The sequence below is a fragment of the Oncorhynchus kisutch genome, unplaced genomic scaffold (genome assembly GCF_002021735.2).
Source record: "Oncorhynchus kisutch isolate 150728-3 unplaced genomic scaffold, Okis_V2 Okis07a-Okis12b_hom, whole genome shotgun sequence".
In the NCBI taxonomy this organism is placed as follows: Eukaryota; Metazoa; Chordata; class Actinopteri; order Salmoniformes; family Salmonidae; genus Oncorhynchus; species Oncorhynchus kisutch.
In genome coordinates, this window is record NW_022261984.1 from 2,713,192 (window position 1) to 2,730,792 (window position 17,601).

General features: G+C 40.8%; 1 protein-coding gene across 9 annotated transcripts in view; it reads left to right on the forward strand.

The window, feature by feature from the left end:
* The window catches only part of micu3a (mitochondrial calcium uptake family, member 3a), a 56,092-nt gene that overhangs the window by 16,253 nt on the left and 22,238 nt on the right, over positions 1-17,601 (forward strand). For 5 of the 9 annotated variants that reach the window (XR_004206959.1, XM_031815009.1, XM_031815008.1 and 2 more), the window contains exons 6-9: positions 3,663-3,745; positions 4,140-4,211; positions 6,957-6,998; positions 13,338-13,433. Coding sequence is in view for 8 of the 9 variants with exons in the window: in XM_031815009.1 (XP_031670869.1) it covers positions 3,663-3,745; positions 4,140-4,211; positions 6,957-6,998; positions 13,338-13,433 (293 nt within the window). In the remaining variant the exon portion in view is untranslated. The remainder of the gene's footprint in view (positions 1-3,662; positions 3,746-4,139; positions 4,212-6,956; positions 6,999-13,337; positions 13,434-17,601) is intronic. The other 4 variants (XM_031815012.1, XM_031815013.1, XM_031815014.1 and 1 more) reach the window with 2 other exon arrangements.

Consider the following 17,601-nt stretch of genomic DNA (forward strand, 5'->3'; position numbering starts at 1 on the left):
TCTCTCTCTTTCTCTCTCTTCCGCTCTCTCTTTCTCTATCACATACTCTTTCTATCTCTTTCTTTCCCTCTCTCTCGCTCTCTTTCTCTCTCTATGTTCTACTCTCTGCCCTACCTGTCTCCCTCTCTCTCTCTCTCTCTCTCTCTCTCTCTCTCTCTCTCTCTCTCTCTCTCTCTCTCTCTCTCTCTCTCTCTCTCTCTCTCTCTCTCTCTCGTGAAGAGGGGCTGGTGGTGCCCTATGCTTACATTAAACACAAATCATTACTAAAGGCCAGCATTGGTCTGTTAAAGTTTACAGTATGTCCCAGACATGGATGGCCCACCCAAGATCTCCAGTCCCTGAAAAAAGACCAAAATCTCCTGTACCCTACACTACGGTAGGTGGTCAAATCTACACTTACCCTGAAGAAGCTGCCGAGACACAGAAGGCCCTGAGTTAAGACAAGATAAGATAAAACATGAGTTAAGACAAGATAAGATAAAACATGAGTTAAGACAAGATAAAAATAAAACACGAGTTAAGATAAGATAAAACATGAGTTAAGACAAGATCAAATATTAGTTAAGACAAGATAAGGTAAAACACGAGTTAAGACAAGATAAGATAAAACACAAGTTAAGACAAGATAAGATAAAACACGAGTTAAGACAAGATAAGATAAAACATGAGTTAAGATAAAACACAAGTTAAGACAAGATAAGATAACACAAGTTAAGATAAGATAAAACATGAGTTAAGACAAGATAAAATAAAACACGAGTTAAGACAAGATAAGATAAAACAAGAGTTAAGATAAGATAAGATAAAACACAAGTTAAGATAAGATAAAACACAAGATAAGACAAGATAAGATAAAACACAATTTAAGATAAGATTAAACATGAATATCACTATAAATATTTATATTCATGAAATCACAAGTGCAATATAGGAAAACACAGCTTAGCCTTTTGTTAATCCACCTGTCGTGTCAGATTTTGAAATTATGCTTTACAGCGAAAGCAATCCAAGTGTTTGTGTAAGTTTATCGATTGCACGATAAAACATTAAGTACACTTAGCATCAGGTAGCTCGGTCACGAAAATCAGAAAAGCAATCAAATTAATCGTTTACCTTTGATGATCTTCGGATGTTTTACTCACGAGACTCCCAGTTACAGAACAAATGTTCCTTTTGTTCCATAAAGATTATTTTTAGATCCAAAATACCTCCGTTTGTTTGTCGCATTATGTTCAGAAATCCACAGGAAAGAGCGGTCACGACAACGCAGGCGAAAATTCCAAATAGTTTCCATAATGTCCACAGAAACATGTCAAACGTTTTTTATAATCAATCCTCAGGTTGTTTTAAAAATATATAATCGATAATATATCAACCGCAAATACCTATCCAAACTCTGTTGCGCGAGCAAAACTCATGTGACCACTTGACGCGATGTTATCGTTCTGGCTCATTTTTCTAAATAAAAGCCTGAAACTATGTCTGAAGACTGTTGACACCTTGAGGAAGCGAAAATGGAGCAAAGGGAGGCTATGGAACATGGAGTTTTCAAAATAGAAGCCACTTCCTGTTTTGATTTTCCTTAGGGTTTCGCCTACAATATCAGTTCTGTTATACTCACAGATAATATTTTGACAGTTTTGGAAACTTTAGAATGTTTTCTATCCAATACTAATAATAATATGCATATATTAGCAACTGAGACTGAGGAGCTGGCCGTTTACAATGGGCACCTTTTCATCCAAGCAACTCAATACTGCCCCTGCAGCCATAAAAAGTTCAGATAAGATAAATCATGAGTTAAGAAAAGATAAGATAAAACACAAATTAAGATAAGATAAAACATGAGTTAAGATAAGATAAAATATGAGTTATTAGTTAGTTTGTTTTGTTTGATAATGTCCGTTATTTATGTCCAAATACCTCCTTTGTTAGCGCGTTCGGTATACATATCCAAACGCTCATTCTGGTCAGCGTTACCGCGGACAAAAACGTAAAAAAGTTATATTACAGGTCGAAGAAACATTTCAAACTAAGTACAGAATCAATCATCAGGATGTTTTTAACATATAGCTTCAACCAGAGTATTCCTTCGTGTCTTCATGAGCAATGGAACTCAAGTGGATACCATGAGGAATGCGCGTGGTCAGAAAATGGCTGATATATTCTGCTCTCATTCAGTCCCACAACACAGTAGAAGTCTCATTTAAATTTCTATAGACGGTTGACATCTAGTGGAAGTCCTAGGAAGTGCAACATCATTAATATATCAAGGGGATTTCAATGGGAACTGTGGTAAATACATACCAAGCTCAGATTTCTCACTTCCTGTTTTGATTTCTCCTCAGGATTTTGCCTGCCATATGAGTTCTGTTATACTCACAGACATCATTCAAACAGTTTTAGAAACTGTAGAGTGTTTTCTATCCAATACTAATATGAATATATTAGCAACTGAGACTGAGGAGCAGGCCGTTTACTTTGGGCAACTTATTCATCCAAGCTACTCAATACTGCCCCCCAGCCATAAGAAGTTTAAGACAATATAAGATAAAGCATGTGTTACGACAACAAAATTGAGTGGCTTTGAGACAGGTGCTTAACAGGTAGCCTAGCGGTTAGAGCATTGGGCCAATAACCGAAAGGTTGCTCGTTCGAATACCCGAGCCGACGATGTGAAAAATCTGTTGATGTGCCCTTGAGCAAGGCACTTAACCCTAATATGCTCCAGGGGCGTTGCACCACCCTGTAAAACAACACATTTCACTGTACCTATCCAGTATATGTGACAATGAAATATATTATTTTGTAAATGAAGACTCAACACGCATGCTCCCAACATTTCAACTCCTATAAATGTAGGTATTCATCATATAGGCCTTCATCAACATTGTATGGAGGCATATATTGCTTTGCCTGCGTCCCAAATGGCATCCAATTCGCTATATAGTGCACTACCTCTGTCCATGGCCCTGGGAAAAAAAAAGTTGTGCACTACATAGGGAATAGGATGCTATTTGGGACGTAGGCTTGAGACTGGCGTTGACAGTCTGTGCAGATAAATCTCCAGCCACACTCTGAGGTGCTGCTCTGCTGTTGTTGCTCACTGAGGGTCTAACGAGGCAATGAGGCATCTCAGTCATCGCTGCGACACACACTTTGCGTGGTAACCCAGCGCTGGAGTAATATTGACATAGCACTTGCCAAGATGTGAGAGAAAGAGCAACAGGTATGCATGTACATTGTAGTCATTTAGCAGACGCTCTTATCCAGAGCGACTTAAAGGGGCCGTTAAGGTTAAGTGCCTCGCTCAAGGGCACATCTACAGATGTTTCACCTAGTCCGCTCAGGGATTCAAACCAGTGACCTTTGGGTAAAGATGAATTCATGGATATCCTTTCAACAGTAGTGACGTAGTGAGATATGTGGGATGGTAACAATGATAACACAGACAACTGTGTCAAATTACATTGATGTGTTTGAGCAAAACAGACCACACAACAGATCTTGCCATCATCTGGATACACTGATCGCAGAACACATAATGACTTGAGTCCAGTCCCTGTGGTGTTGAGATCACTCATCTTTCTAGACATCTAGTAGTCCATTCAGTCCCTATGGTGTGGAGATTAGTCATCTTCATACCTCCTCCTCTTCCTCAGAGCCCCACGCAGGCTTCAAGATCGCCTTCAACATGTTCGACGCCGACGGCAACCAGATGGTTGACAAGAGGGAGTTCCTAGTGGTGAGTTACCCTTACTGCTCCCTTAATAAATAAAGAATTGGATTTGAATAATGCATTTAACAGTTTTATGTGTCAAGAAGATAACTGCTGCACACTGTTGATCTCACACATCATCTCTCTCCTCTCCTCTCCTCTCCTCTCCTCTCCTCTCCTCTCCTCTCCTCTCCTCTCCTCTCCTCTCCTCTCCTCTCCTCTCCTCTCCTCTCCTCTCCTCTCCTCTCCTCTCCTCTCCTCTCCTCTCCTCTCCTCTCCTCTCCTCTCCTCTCCTCTCCTCTCCTCTCCTCTCCTCTACTCTACTCTACTCTACTCTACTCTACTCTACTCTACTCTACTCTACTCTACTCTACTCTACTCTCCTCTCCTCTCCTCTCCTCTCCTCTCCTCTCCTCTCTAGCTGCAGGAGATCTTCAGGAAGAAAAATGAGAAGAAGGGGAGGAAAGGAGATGTGGAGAAGTCAGCTCAGCTGGTAAGAGCAAACAAGAGGGAGAGAGAGTATATTTGTGATTGTATGTATGTGTCAGTGTGTGTGTGTGTGTGTGTGTGTCGTGCATGCATGTGTTCTAGCTAATTTCCCCCACAGCAAGCGGCAGGACCAGCCTCTCCCAACAGTACCTCTCACCCCAAGTCAAACAACAATGTCTGTTTTATTGAGTTTCTGTTATGCCATTGAAAGTGTCTTTACAAAGAATTATACACCAAGAATAGATCATAAATCTGTCTTGCCTACTACTTACTAGAGCTACATACTGTGTACTAATACTACATACTATTTATAATGTTCTGTTTAGTGAAAACGAATGCAGTAAGCGACACGTATCAACATACTAGACTCACCTATACTGAGATCTAATGTGGAACCGTGTTGTTTCTCTCCATTGGTTTATTTTGGTAGCGCCTCCCCTTATCTCATTATCAGGTGAATATCAGCTGTTGTCAAACACACGCGGGTCTGAAGAGACACGTATCTCTCTCAACAGCATGCAGCGAATTCTACTAGTGAAAAGACAAAATGAGTATGACATCCTGGCATTGAAAACTTGGAACATTTCACACACTATAAAATGTTCTATTTAGAACGCAGGTATGGGCATTTGGACACAGCCCACGTGTGTTGTACTTGTTATCAATACTGAATTGAGGGGTCAAAGACATCATATTTGAGGGAAAAAAATATTTCTCTTACAGTACAATATGACATTAAAACATCAACCTCCAAGCATGTTCAGGACTTGTTTTGTCGCCTTGTGCTTTCCCACACTTCACACACACACACTACAGAGAGTGCATTCGGTTCACTTTGAAGTTAAGATCCCTCTCGCTTGCGTCAGGACCGGTGGGAGACGAGCAGAGCCAAAATGGCCTCCTTTCCCAGTGTTTTGTGGATGGGTGACATCTCCCGTAAGCAGCCCATGTGGCCCAACATAAACAAGAGGATCTGATAGAGAGATAAGAGGGGATGAGAGGGGATTGTGGGAGTTTCTGTGGCTTTAGCTTCAGAGGGACCAGACACACTTAGCCAGACGGCTCCTCGGAGGGGCACAGCTGAGGAATGTTGTTTAAAGACTGGGTCCTAAATGGCACCCTACAGAGGTAGGATCTTCATTTGAGCCAGTTTGTTACAGCAGGAAAATAATCCTGCAGCAACAGGAAATGTGAATTATTATGTGGATTATATTGAATGGCCATTTTTGTCGGACATTTCAAAGTGGAAATGACAAACTTCAGAAGACTTTTTAAACCTCCAATACAATACACAAGTTTAACATTTCCTCCAGTTATCCTGCAACAGTGTGATCAAATTAAGATCCTACATCTGTATTCCCTTTAAAGTGCACTACTCAATTTCCTATAGGCAGGTTGTCTGACAACGTCACGGAAATGATGAATGATGAAATGATGATTCTGAACGGTCAGATAGCGAGCAACAATGACAACAAGCTGCCATGTGGGGAATCGTGGGTTGTTCGTTTCAGCTCGTTTCATCTTGTTATTGATACCATGTTTTGTTTTGACTGGTCATGTCTATGCTAATATGGCAAAAATTTGCTACAAATTTGCTAAATTCAGCTATAACAATGTATTTGAGAGACAACAAGTGCTTATTGTGCAAATGTATTTATGTTTTCAATAAACATTGTAGACTAAATATAGTTTACATGTTGTCAACAGTCTAAGCCAACCCAGTCTGTTTTGCCCCATAGTTGCGCACGCCTCGGTTTTGCTGCTAAACAACCAACCTTCTATATAGTGCACTACTTTTGCACCCTATTCCCTATACAGTGCACTACTTTTGACCAGAGCCCATAGTCAATATAAGTGCGCTTTATACAGGTGTAGGATCTTAATTAGAGCTAGTTTGCTACAGCAAGAAAATAATCCTGCATCAACAGGAAATGTGAATTATTATGTGGATTATAATAAATAAAAAATTGTAGGTGGTTGATACCTTTTTTGTTTGGCCAAATAAAGTCTGACATTTTAAAGTGGAAATTACAAACTTCAGAATCCTTTTTAAAACTCAAATGCAACTACAAGTTTGCACTTCCTGCTGTGCAGGATAATTCTCAGCAATTAAGATCCTACATCTGTTGGGAACAAGACAGGACCATTCAGACACAGCCCAGATGGTCTAATATGTGGCCCGCTGATCCTCCGTGCCCCTTCAATAACAGAATCAGATACGCTGTCTCTTTAACGTTAGGATAACGTTATGCTAATGGTGTGTGTATGTTAAGGTGAATGATACAATCATATGGTGCTATCTGTGGCAATCTGACAGTATGTTTTGGGAGCTGTATTACCAGTGTGGCACGTTGTGAACACACACTTTATCCTTTACGTAGTGGATGTCCCAAATGGCACCCTATTCCATATGTGGTGCACTACTTTGACCAGGGCTCTGGGTCAAAAGTAGGTCACTTTCGAGGAAACAGGGTGCCATTTTGGATGCAAGCGTGGTTTACTTTATGGTAGAAATATGACCTATAGAGAAGTAATACCTGTAGAGCACGTTGTGTTATGTTGTGTAGCTACAAGTGTGTTGGTTTACGGTAGCAGTACTGTTGTGCATTTGAGCCAGTGTGTCTCTCCTTGCATGCATCTATTCTAACATGTGACCTTTCTCTTCTTCCTCCTCTTCCTCCTCCTCTTCGTCCTCCTCCTTTTTGACCGCATGCCGTGTCGTCCTCCTCCTCGTCTCTCTGTGTAAAAGAGTATGCAGCTCTATGGATATCAGGTTGCTCCCATCAACAGCGTATGTATCAACCCAACCGCGCCTGAAATGGCACCCTATTCCCTATATAGTGCACTACTATTGTCCAAAAGTATTGCGTTAGTGAATAGGGAGCCATTTCGGACACACCTGTGTACCTTTGTCCCTGATCTAAACTCTGTATATCTAGATCTATAGAAATAGAGTAAAATAGATAGAAATCCATTGAAATAGACCTTCCTTGTGTTCTGGCTGTCTGTCATATTGACTGAGTGATTGATTGCGGAGGGGTGGAGGGGTGGTGGAGGAGTAACGATTCTAGGGGTCAGAGAGAGGGGCGTCAACAAAAGAGGATGATTTGATTTAGAATGACTAAGAAACACTCTGGCTTAAAATAGAACCGGGGGAGGGGGGGGGGGGGTTGGCAAATAGTATGGATAGTAGAGTGCGCACACATTTTGAAGTAAGCACCTTACATGTAAGTACCCTCAATGAAGTAAGCAGACTAGTAAGAACCCTGTGCAAATAAGATCACTCTAGTGATGTAAAAACCCTATGAAGTAAACACAGTCCTTATGATGTAATCACTCTATGAAGTAAACACAGTCCTTATGATGCAATAACCCTATGAAGTTAACACAGTCCTTATGATGTAATCACTCTATGAAGTAAACACAGTCCTTATGATGCAATAACCCTATGAAGTAAACACAGTCCTTATGATGTAATCACTCTATGAAGTTAACACAGTCCTTATGATCTAATCACTCTATGAAGTAAACACAGTCCTTATGATGTAATCACTCTATGAAGTAAACACAGTCCTTATGATGTAAGCACACTATGAAGTAAACACAGTCCTTATGATGTAATAACCCTATGAAGTAAACACAGTCCTTATGATGTAATAACCCTATGAAGTAAACACAGTCCTTATGATGTAATCACTCTATGAAGTAAACACAGTCCTTATGATGCAATAACCCTATGAAGTAAACACAGTCCATATGATGTAAGCACACTATGAAGTAAACACAGTCATTATGATGTAATCACTCTATGAAGTAAACACAGTCCTTATGATGGAATAACCCTATGAAGTAAACACAGTCCTTATGATGTAATCACTCTATGAAGTAAACACAGACCTTATGATGTAAGCACACTATGAAGTAAACACAGTCCTTATGATGTAATCACTCTATGAAGTAAACACAGTCCTTATGATGTAATAACCCTATGAAGTAAACACAGTCCTTATGATGTAATCACTCTATGAAGTAAACACAGTCCTTATGATGCAATAACCCTATGAAGTAAACACAGTCCATATGATGTAAGCACACTATGAAGTAAACACAGTCCTTATGATGTAATCACTCTATGAAGTAAACACAGTCCTTATGATGTAAGCATACTCTATGAAGTAAACACAGTCCTTATGATGTAATCACTCTATGAAGTAAACACAGTCCTTATGATGTAATCACTCTATGAAGTAAACACAGTCCTTATGATGTAAGCATACTCTATGAAGTAAACACAGTCCTTATGATGTAATCACACTATGAAGTAAACACAGTCCTTATGATGTAAGCACACTATGAAGTAAACACAGTCCTTATGATGTAAGCACACTATGAAGTAAACACAGTCCTTATGATGTAATCACTCTATGAGGTAAACACAGTCCTTATGATGTAATAACCCTATGAAGTAAACACAGTCCTTATGATGTAAGCACACTATGAAGTAAACACAGTCCTTATGATGTAAGCACTCTATGAAGTAAACACAGTCCTTATGATGTAAGCACACTATGAAGTAAACACAGTCCTTATGATGTAATAACCCTATGAAGTAAATACAGTCCTTATGATGTAAGCACTCTATGAAGTAAACACAGTCCTTATGATGTAAGCACACTATGAAGTAAACACAGTCCTTATGATGTAAGCACACTATGAAGTAAACACAGTCCTTATGATGTAAGCACCTTATGAAGTAAACACAGTCCTTATGATGTAAGCACTCTATGAAGTAAACACAGTCCTTATGATGTAAGCACACTATGAAGTAAACACAGTCCTTATGATGTAAGCACTCTATGAAGTAAACACAGTCCTTATGATGTAATAACCCTATGAAGTATACACAGTCCTTATGATGTAAGCACACTATGAAGTAAACACAGTCCTTATGATGTAAGCACACTATGAAGTATACACAGTCCTTATGATGTAATCATTCTATGAAGTAAACACAGTCCTTATGATGTAATCACTCTATGAAGTAAACACAGTCCTTATGATGTAATCACTCTATGAAGTAAACACCGTCCTTATGATGTAAGCATACTATGAAGTAAACACAGTCCTTATGATGTAATAACCCTATGAAGTAAACACAGTCCTTATGATGTAATAACCCTATGAAGTAAACACAGTCCTTATGATGTAATAACCCTATGAAGTAAACACAGTCCTTATGATGTAATAACCCTATGAAGTAAACACAGTCCTTATGATGTAATAACCCTATGAAGTAAACACAGTCCTTATGATGTAAGCACACTATGAAGTAAACACAGTCCTTATGATGTAAGCACTCTATGAAGTAAACACAGTCCTTATGATGTAAGCACACTATGAAGTAAACACAGTCCTTATGATGTAATAACCCTATGAAGTAAACACAGTCCTTATGATGCAATAACCCTATGAAGTAAACACAGTCCTTATGATGTAAGCACACTATGAAGTAAACACAGTCCTTATGATGTAATCACTCTATGAAGTAAACACAGTCCTTATGATGTAAGCATACTCTATGAAGTAAACACAGTCCTTATGATGTAATCACTCTATGAAGTAAACACAGTCCTTATGATGTAATCACTCTATGAAGTAAACACAGTCCTTATGATGTAATCACACTATGAAGTAAACACAGTCCTTATGATGTAAGCACACTATGAAGTAAACACAGTCCTTATGATGTAAGCACTCTATGAAGTAAACACAGTCCTTATGATGTAAGCACACTATGAAGTAAACACAGTCCTTATGATGTAATAACCCTATGAAGTAAACACAGTCCTTATGATGTAAGCACACTATGAAGTAAACACAGTCCTTATGATGTAAGCACACTATGAAGTAAACACAGTCCTTATGATGTAAGCACACTATGAAGTAAACACAGTCCTTATGATGTAAGCACTCTATGAAGTAAACACAGTCCTTATGATGTAATAACCCTATGAAGTAAACACAGTCCTTATGATGTAAGCACACTATGAAGTAAACACAGTCCTTATGATGTAAGCACACTATGAAGTAAACACAGTCCTTATGATGTAATCATTCTATGAAGTAAACACAGTCCTTATGATGTAATCACTCTATGAAGTAAACACAGTCCTTATGATGTAATCACTCTATGAAGTAAACACTGTCCTTATGATGTAAGCATACTATGAAGTAAACACAGTCCTTATGATGTAATAACCCTATGAAGTAAACACAGTCCTTATGATGTAATAACCCTATGAAGTAAACACAGTCCTTATGATGTAATAACCCTATGAAGTAAACACAGTCCTTATGATGTAATAACCCTATGAAGTAAACACAGTCCTTATGATGTAATAACCCTATGAAGTAAACACAGTCCTTATGATGTAAGCACCCTATGAAGTAAACACAGTCCTTATGATGTAAGCACACTATGAAGTAAACACAGTCCTTATGATGTAAGCACACTATGAAGTAAACACAGTCCTTATGATGTAATAACCCTATGAAGTAAACACAGTCCTTATGATGTAAGCACTCTATGAAGTAAACACAGTCCTTATGATGTAAGCACACTATGAAGTAAACACAGTCCTTATGATGTAAGCACTCTATGAAGTAAACACAGTCCTTATGATGTAAGCACTCTATGAAGTAAACACAGTCCTTATGATGTAATAACCCTATGAAGTAAACACAGTCCTTATGATGTAATAACCCTATGAAGTAAACACAGTCCTTATGATGTAAACACTCTATGAAGTAAACACAGTCCTTATGATGTAATCACTCTATGAAGTAAACACAGTCCTTATGATGTAAGCACACTATGAAGTAAACACAGTCCTTATGATGCAATAACCCTATGAAGTAAACACAGTCCTTATGATGTAAGCACACTATGAAGTAAACACAGTCCTTATGATGTAATAACCCTATGAAGTAAACACAGTCCTTATGATGTAAGCACACTATGAAGTAAACACAGTCCTTATGATGTAAGCACACTATGAAGTAAACACAGTCCTTATGATGTAAGCACACTATGAAGTAAACACAGTCCTTATGATGTAAGCACTCTATGAAGTAAACACAGTCCTTATGATGTAATAACCCTATGAAGTAAACACAGTCCTTATGATGTAAGCACACTATGAAGTAAACACAGTCCTTATGATGTAAGCACACTATGAAGTAAACACAGTCCTTATGATGTAATCATTCTATGAAGTAAACACAGTCCTTATGATGTAATCACTCTATGAAGTAAACACAGTCCTTATGATGTAATCACTCTATGAAGTAAACACTGTCCTTATGATGTAAGCATACTATGAAGTAAACACAGTCCTTATGATGTAATAACCCTATGAAGTAAACACAGTCCTTATGATGTAATAACCCTATGAAGTAAACACAGTCCTTATGATGTAATAACCCTATGAAGTAAACACAGTCCTTATGATGTAATAACCCTATGAAGTAAACACAGTCCTTATGATGTAATAACCCTATGAAGTAAACACAGTCCTTATGATGTAAGCACACTATGAAGTAAACACAGTCCTTATGATGTAAGCACACTATGAAGTAAACACAGTCCTTATGATGTAAGCACACTATGAAGTAAACACAGTCCTTATGATGTAAGCACACTATGAAGTAAACACAGTCCGGATGTAAGCACACTCTATGAAGTAAGTGTGTGCACTGTATAGGGAATAGGGTGCCATTTGAGACGTAGCCAGTGATAGTCAGTGTTGATTCCAGCTTAACCCATGGAGGACTCTCTCTCAGATCAATAAGCTGTCTACGTGGTCATGTTTAGACTATAGCCCTGTCTCTCACTCAGCCTTAATGCACATTTCCCTCCACTCACTGTGGGGGAGTGAAGGAGCATAATGGTCTATACTCAAACACAGCCCCAGAACCAGGCCACTGTCTGTCCCCCTACAGAGGAGCAGACGTCTCCCTCCTGCCACTAACCCGATGGACGACAGGCCAGTACAACCTGTGATGTTCAATGGCCGCCCCTGTATTCCCCTATAGACAGAGACAAGACAGGTGGCCAATCACTGTATTCCCCTATAGAGAGAGACAAGACAGGTGGGCCAATCACTGTATTCCCCTATAGAGAGAGACAAGACAGGTGGCCAATCACTGTATTCCCCTATAGAGAGAGACAAGACAGGTGGGCCAATCACTGTATTCCCCTATAGAGAGAGACAAGACAGGTGGGCCAATCACTGTATTCCCCTATAGAGAGAGACAAGACAGGTGGGCCAATCACTGTGTTCCCCTATAGAGAGAGACAAGACAGGTGGCCAATCACTGTATTCCCCTATAGAGAGAGACAAGACAGGATGGCCAATCACTGCATTTCCTTATAGAGAGAGACAAAACAGGTGGGCCAATCACTGTGTTCCCCTATAGAGAGAGACAAGACAGGTGGCCAATCACTGCATTCCCCTATAGAGAGAGACAAGACAGGTGGCCAATCACTGTATTGGATGTGTGCTATAGATGAGGTTTCAACACTCTTCTGTTGGTTGTGCTTCAGTCTGTACACTCATTGTGAGTGGCTTATACTTAACGACTTTAGTTGAGTGAATTCAAAGTTATAGTCAAGCCACCGTGCTGTATCAGTGTCGGTTGACTGGAGCGAAGGAAAACGGAATGGAGTCAAATGATGTCTTGTTAAATGTCTGACTCATCTGAGGGAAGTGGGAGGTAGGATAGTTGTAAAACAATCCCCCTGTCTAGAAATCCAGTGTTGGATTGTGTCATTGCATCCAATCTCTTTGATACGATGACAAATCATTCTACTATAATAGCGATATCACTGTGAGGCTGGTCATTATTTAAATGTTACTGTGATCCGTCTTCTATACGATTAGCATATCACTAAGCCAATCCCTCTGATTTTGTGATGAAATCTTTCATTTGGCCTTTGATAGATTGTCAATTTCAAATGAGATGGAGAGAAATGATCATGGTCGTTCCTTCATTTCATCCTCTCTTCCCTCCTTCAGTTGTCCTCTGTTTTTCTTGTACGATGTTGTGCTTCTGGTAAAAACTCCTGCAGGTGGTTAAAAAAGACAGTCGTCAGTTTGTGGCCCGGAGCTATTGGGACGTTCTGAGGCGCGGCGCCAGTCAAGCCCTGTTCTCAGACCTGGCAGAGGTACACCTGTCCTCTGTCCACCCTTCCTCCCTCGTTTCTTTCTCCCCTCCTTCTTTTCCGCCATCCATCCCTCCATCCCTCCATCATTCGCAGCCTAGATCCATTTAGCAGTTCTCATCCCTGGCAGAGGTATACTGGTCCTCTGTCCATTCATTCGTCAATTTGTGTCTCTCATACCCGACCATCCTTCTCTTGGTTTCTAGTGGTTCTTTTAGTCACTTGATCCCATCCCTCCTTTGACTGGAAAAGGTAAAAACTCTTCCCTTGGCTTTGACCCATCCATCCACAGCCATAGGACAGCTCTGTCACTGTGTAGTCTATTGTTTTTTCTGTATTAGATTCTTAGATTCAGATGTTTTATGGTTCTAAAACCTATTTGTTTCCCTTGTGTTTCATGCTTATCGATGTTACCTCCCGCCACCTCTCTGTGTTGGGTCCTGGTGGTGGTTGTTGTCCCCTGCATGTCAAGATAATACAGTTAGAAAACGTTCTTAGCATAAAATACAGTGACGACCTGCTTAGCTACAAAGTGTTATACCAAAACAACATCATCATTCTAGCACCGCACATACACACACACACACACACTTTAGATCATTGCCGTCCGTCTACAATTGAGCACGGCTGACTTGGCAGTCCAGTGTTTCTCAGCCTGACGACTTGTTTGGCAGCCTATTTGTTGGCTAATAGGTGGCTAGCAGCGGAAGCAGAGGAGAGACAATAACACTGGAAGACTGCAGGAGATCATGGAGATGACCTGTATTTACATAGACTGAACCCTTTCATCTAGAGGCTATCAAAGAGAGAGGGGGAGAGAGAGAGAGAGAGAGAGAGAGAGAGGAGGGATGTGTGTTTAACTCCTATTCAGGTTCTCTATCATGATGAGTCTCCCATTAGGCCCCCTGTGTTTGTCTGTGTCAGAAAGGACTGTCTGGCTGGCTGACTCTCCAGCCCTCCAATAACAGGTCTAATGTGTTATTCAGGAGAGGGAGGGAGGGAGAGATGGAGGGGAGTGAGCGAGAGAGAGAGAGAGAGAGAGAGAGAGAGAGAGAGACATTTAGGGGTTGACATCAGTAATCACTGTTTTTCACCTCTGTTCTGAGATCAAAGGCCACAGCGGGGACACACACACACACAAACACACACACAAACCAGGTGCTGACTCGCACGCCTGGTGGGCGTGATAACCATTATGTCGTCGATAGCGATGAGCTCACATACTCGCGCTCCCCAGCTTCCAGGAACCGAGAGGCGTCAGGTCGTGATCTCACTCTTCCAGGAGAGAGAGAGGGAGAGAAAGACAGAGAGGGAAAGAGAGAGAGATGGGTGGTAGAAAGGAGAGGAAGTAAACACGTGTATTGTCTAGTCTGGGCGCAAAGAGAATGTGTCATATAGGGGCTTGCCTTTTGAAGAAGAAGCTAGTCATTTCACCAGATATATTTTACAAGTGTAGTCCTTTTGCTAAAATAAACACATCCTCAAACCACAGATGCCATGAGATATAAGAAGTTGTACGTTTTATAGGGAAGCCACTTGAAGAAGATAGACGGACTAAGTATGACAGAGTGATACTTAATTTCTATGTAAAGCTATACAAAACAAATATATAAACACAAGTAAAGTGTTGGGCCAATGTTTCATGAGCTGAAATAAAATATCCCAGAAATGTTCCATACTCACAAAAAGCTTTGTTCTCTTAAATGGGCACAAATTTGTTCATCCCTGTTAGTGAGCATTTCTCTTTTGCCAAGATAATCCATCCACCTGACAGGTGTGGCATATCAAGAAGCTGATTAAACAGCATGGTCATTACAAAGGTGCACCTTGTGCTGAGGACAACAAAAGGCCACTTTGAATTGTGCAGTTTTGTCACATAACACAATGCCACAGATGTCTCAAGTTTTGAGGGAGTGTGCAATTGACGTGCTGACTGCAGGAATGTCCACCAGAGCTGTTGCCAGATAATTTAATGTTAATTTCTCTACCATAAGCCACCTCCGACGTCGTTTTAGAGAATTTGGCATGACATCCAACTGGCCTCACAACCCCAGACCACGTGTAACCACGTCAGCCCAGAACCTCCACATCTGGCTTCTTCACCTGCGGGATCATCTGAGACCAGCCACCCGGACAGCTGATGAAACTGAGATGCATTTCTGTCTGTAACAAAGCCCTTTTGTGAGGAAAAACCCATCCTTATTGGCTGGGCCTTGCTCATGAGTGGGTGGGCCTATGCCCTCCCAGGCCACCCCATGGCTGTGCCCCTGCCCAGTCATGTGAAATCCATAGATCAGGGCCTAATAGATTTATTTCAATTTCATGATTTCCTTATATAAAATGTGTCTAAGTCAAATCTGAAATTGTATGTTGCGTTTATATTTTTGTTCGGTATATAATTAGTGTAAGAATCTAAAAGTTACACAACTGAAACAGACTGATAAGTGTTAGTTAGTTTTTACAGTGACGTAATGCTACTAAACATGATTTCCTTTGAGAGACACTGACTCGTCCCTATACAGCATGTGAAATAGACCTATCCTTACATGATTTCTCCATTATCTTTTAGTTGCATTGTTTTTAAATTCCATCCCTGGGGAGTACATTTTAATTCTACACAGTATGATGTTTCCAAACAACATCTGGCTTCGGCCGTGAAAAGTGCCTTCGTTTGGGCCGTCAAGCGGAACGACGACAATGTCTCTTCTTTCAATTCTGTTCTTTTTTCCTTTGAATAATTGTTCCCGTTCCCTGGTGGATTAGGACTTTAGACTAAAGGTATTGGACATTTGCCAGCCTGGTCTCAGATCAGTTTTATGCTGTCTTGTCACAGTTGACTCAACCTTGGCGAGACAGCACGGACTGACCTGGGACCAGTTTAATTAGCCATATAGCATCGTGAAGCTACTGCTGAATCTGAACTTGGCTGAATGCAGTCTCCCCCTATGGAGAAAGATATGATGAGAGTTTGCCAATGCCAGTTACACTCTGCCTTCAGCATGAAGCCGGATTGGTTGGATTGGGGGAAGGGTGGGGCATGGCGGGGAGAGGGACCAAACCTATTGGCCCATTTGGTTTTTATATCAATCATCGATCGATATCGCCCTCTATGGGCCCTTGGAAGCTCAGACAGGGTTCCTCGGGATTTGGCCTGTATCCGTTATTATGTGATAAAGCCCAGTCATATAAACACCTTTTTCTGAATTATCCCCTCCTACACACACACACACACACACGCCGATACACCCCCCTTCCCCCCTTTCCGGAATTTTCCGATTCCCCGGGATTAAGGTAGTGTTAAACAGCGGATTACAAAACCGCAGTAAATACATAAACATCCCAAATACACCCTAATTGGTTTCAAATATCCCAGATCCCTTACAAAGCCCACGCAGAAGAGAGGGGAGGGATATTTTGTACACAGAGAGAGGGGTTTAGAGGGCAGAAAGAAAGAAAACATGAAAGAATTCATAATTACTTCAAAGACACCTGATTATGTTACAGTCTTTTAGAAAAAGGTGGAATCTTGCTCACATTCTTGTACACATTTCTGTTGCGGTGGGTTTTCTGTTCTGCTGTGGTTTTCTATGAGTGGTGTTTGGGGGTTTGAACAGAAATGCATGGGATGTGGTGGCATATGTGCCTGTCTCAGCTAAAATGTGTCGTCTGTCTCCTCCGCTCTCTCTCTTTCTCCTCCTTCTCTCTGTGTGTCTACAGGCATGTCTTTGTGTGTGTCTGTCTATAGCCTTACCTGTCTGTGTGCTGTCCTGTCCTGTCTGTCTGTCTGTCACACTGCTGGCTGCAACACTACCATTTATCAGTCTGGGCTGCACAGGAATATCCGATCTACACATCATCCGATAGCCCTAATCCAATATGTCTACTAACAGCTATAACACACGAATAGTTTGGAGATCAGTGGATCTGTGCAGGTGCTGCTCAGACTCAAGCCTTGTTGTGAACACTTGGTGAAGCTGATTGATTGATTGACTTGACTGACTGTTGTTGTTGTTGCCCCGTTGATGCACCTCACATGCGACTGGCTGGTTGTTTGGTACGATGGCTGCCATCTTGGATTCATGACTCCACCCACACGGACCGGTCCCCACTCCTCATTCAATCAGAGAGTGTGTTGTATGTCAGTCACTGCATTGTTTTTCTTTTCTCCCCG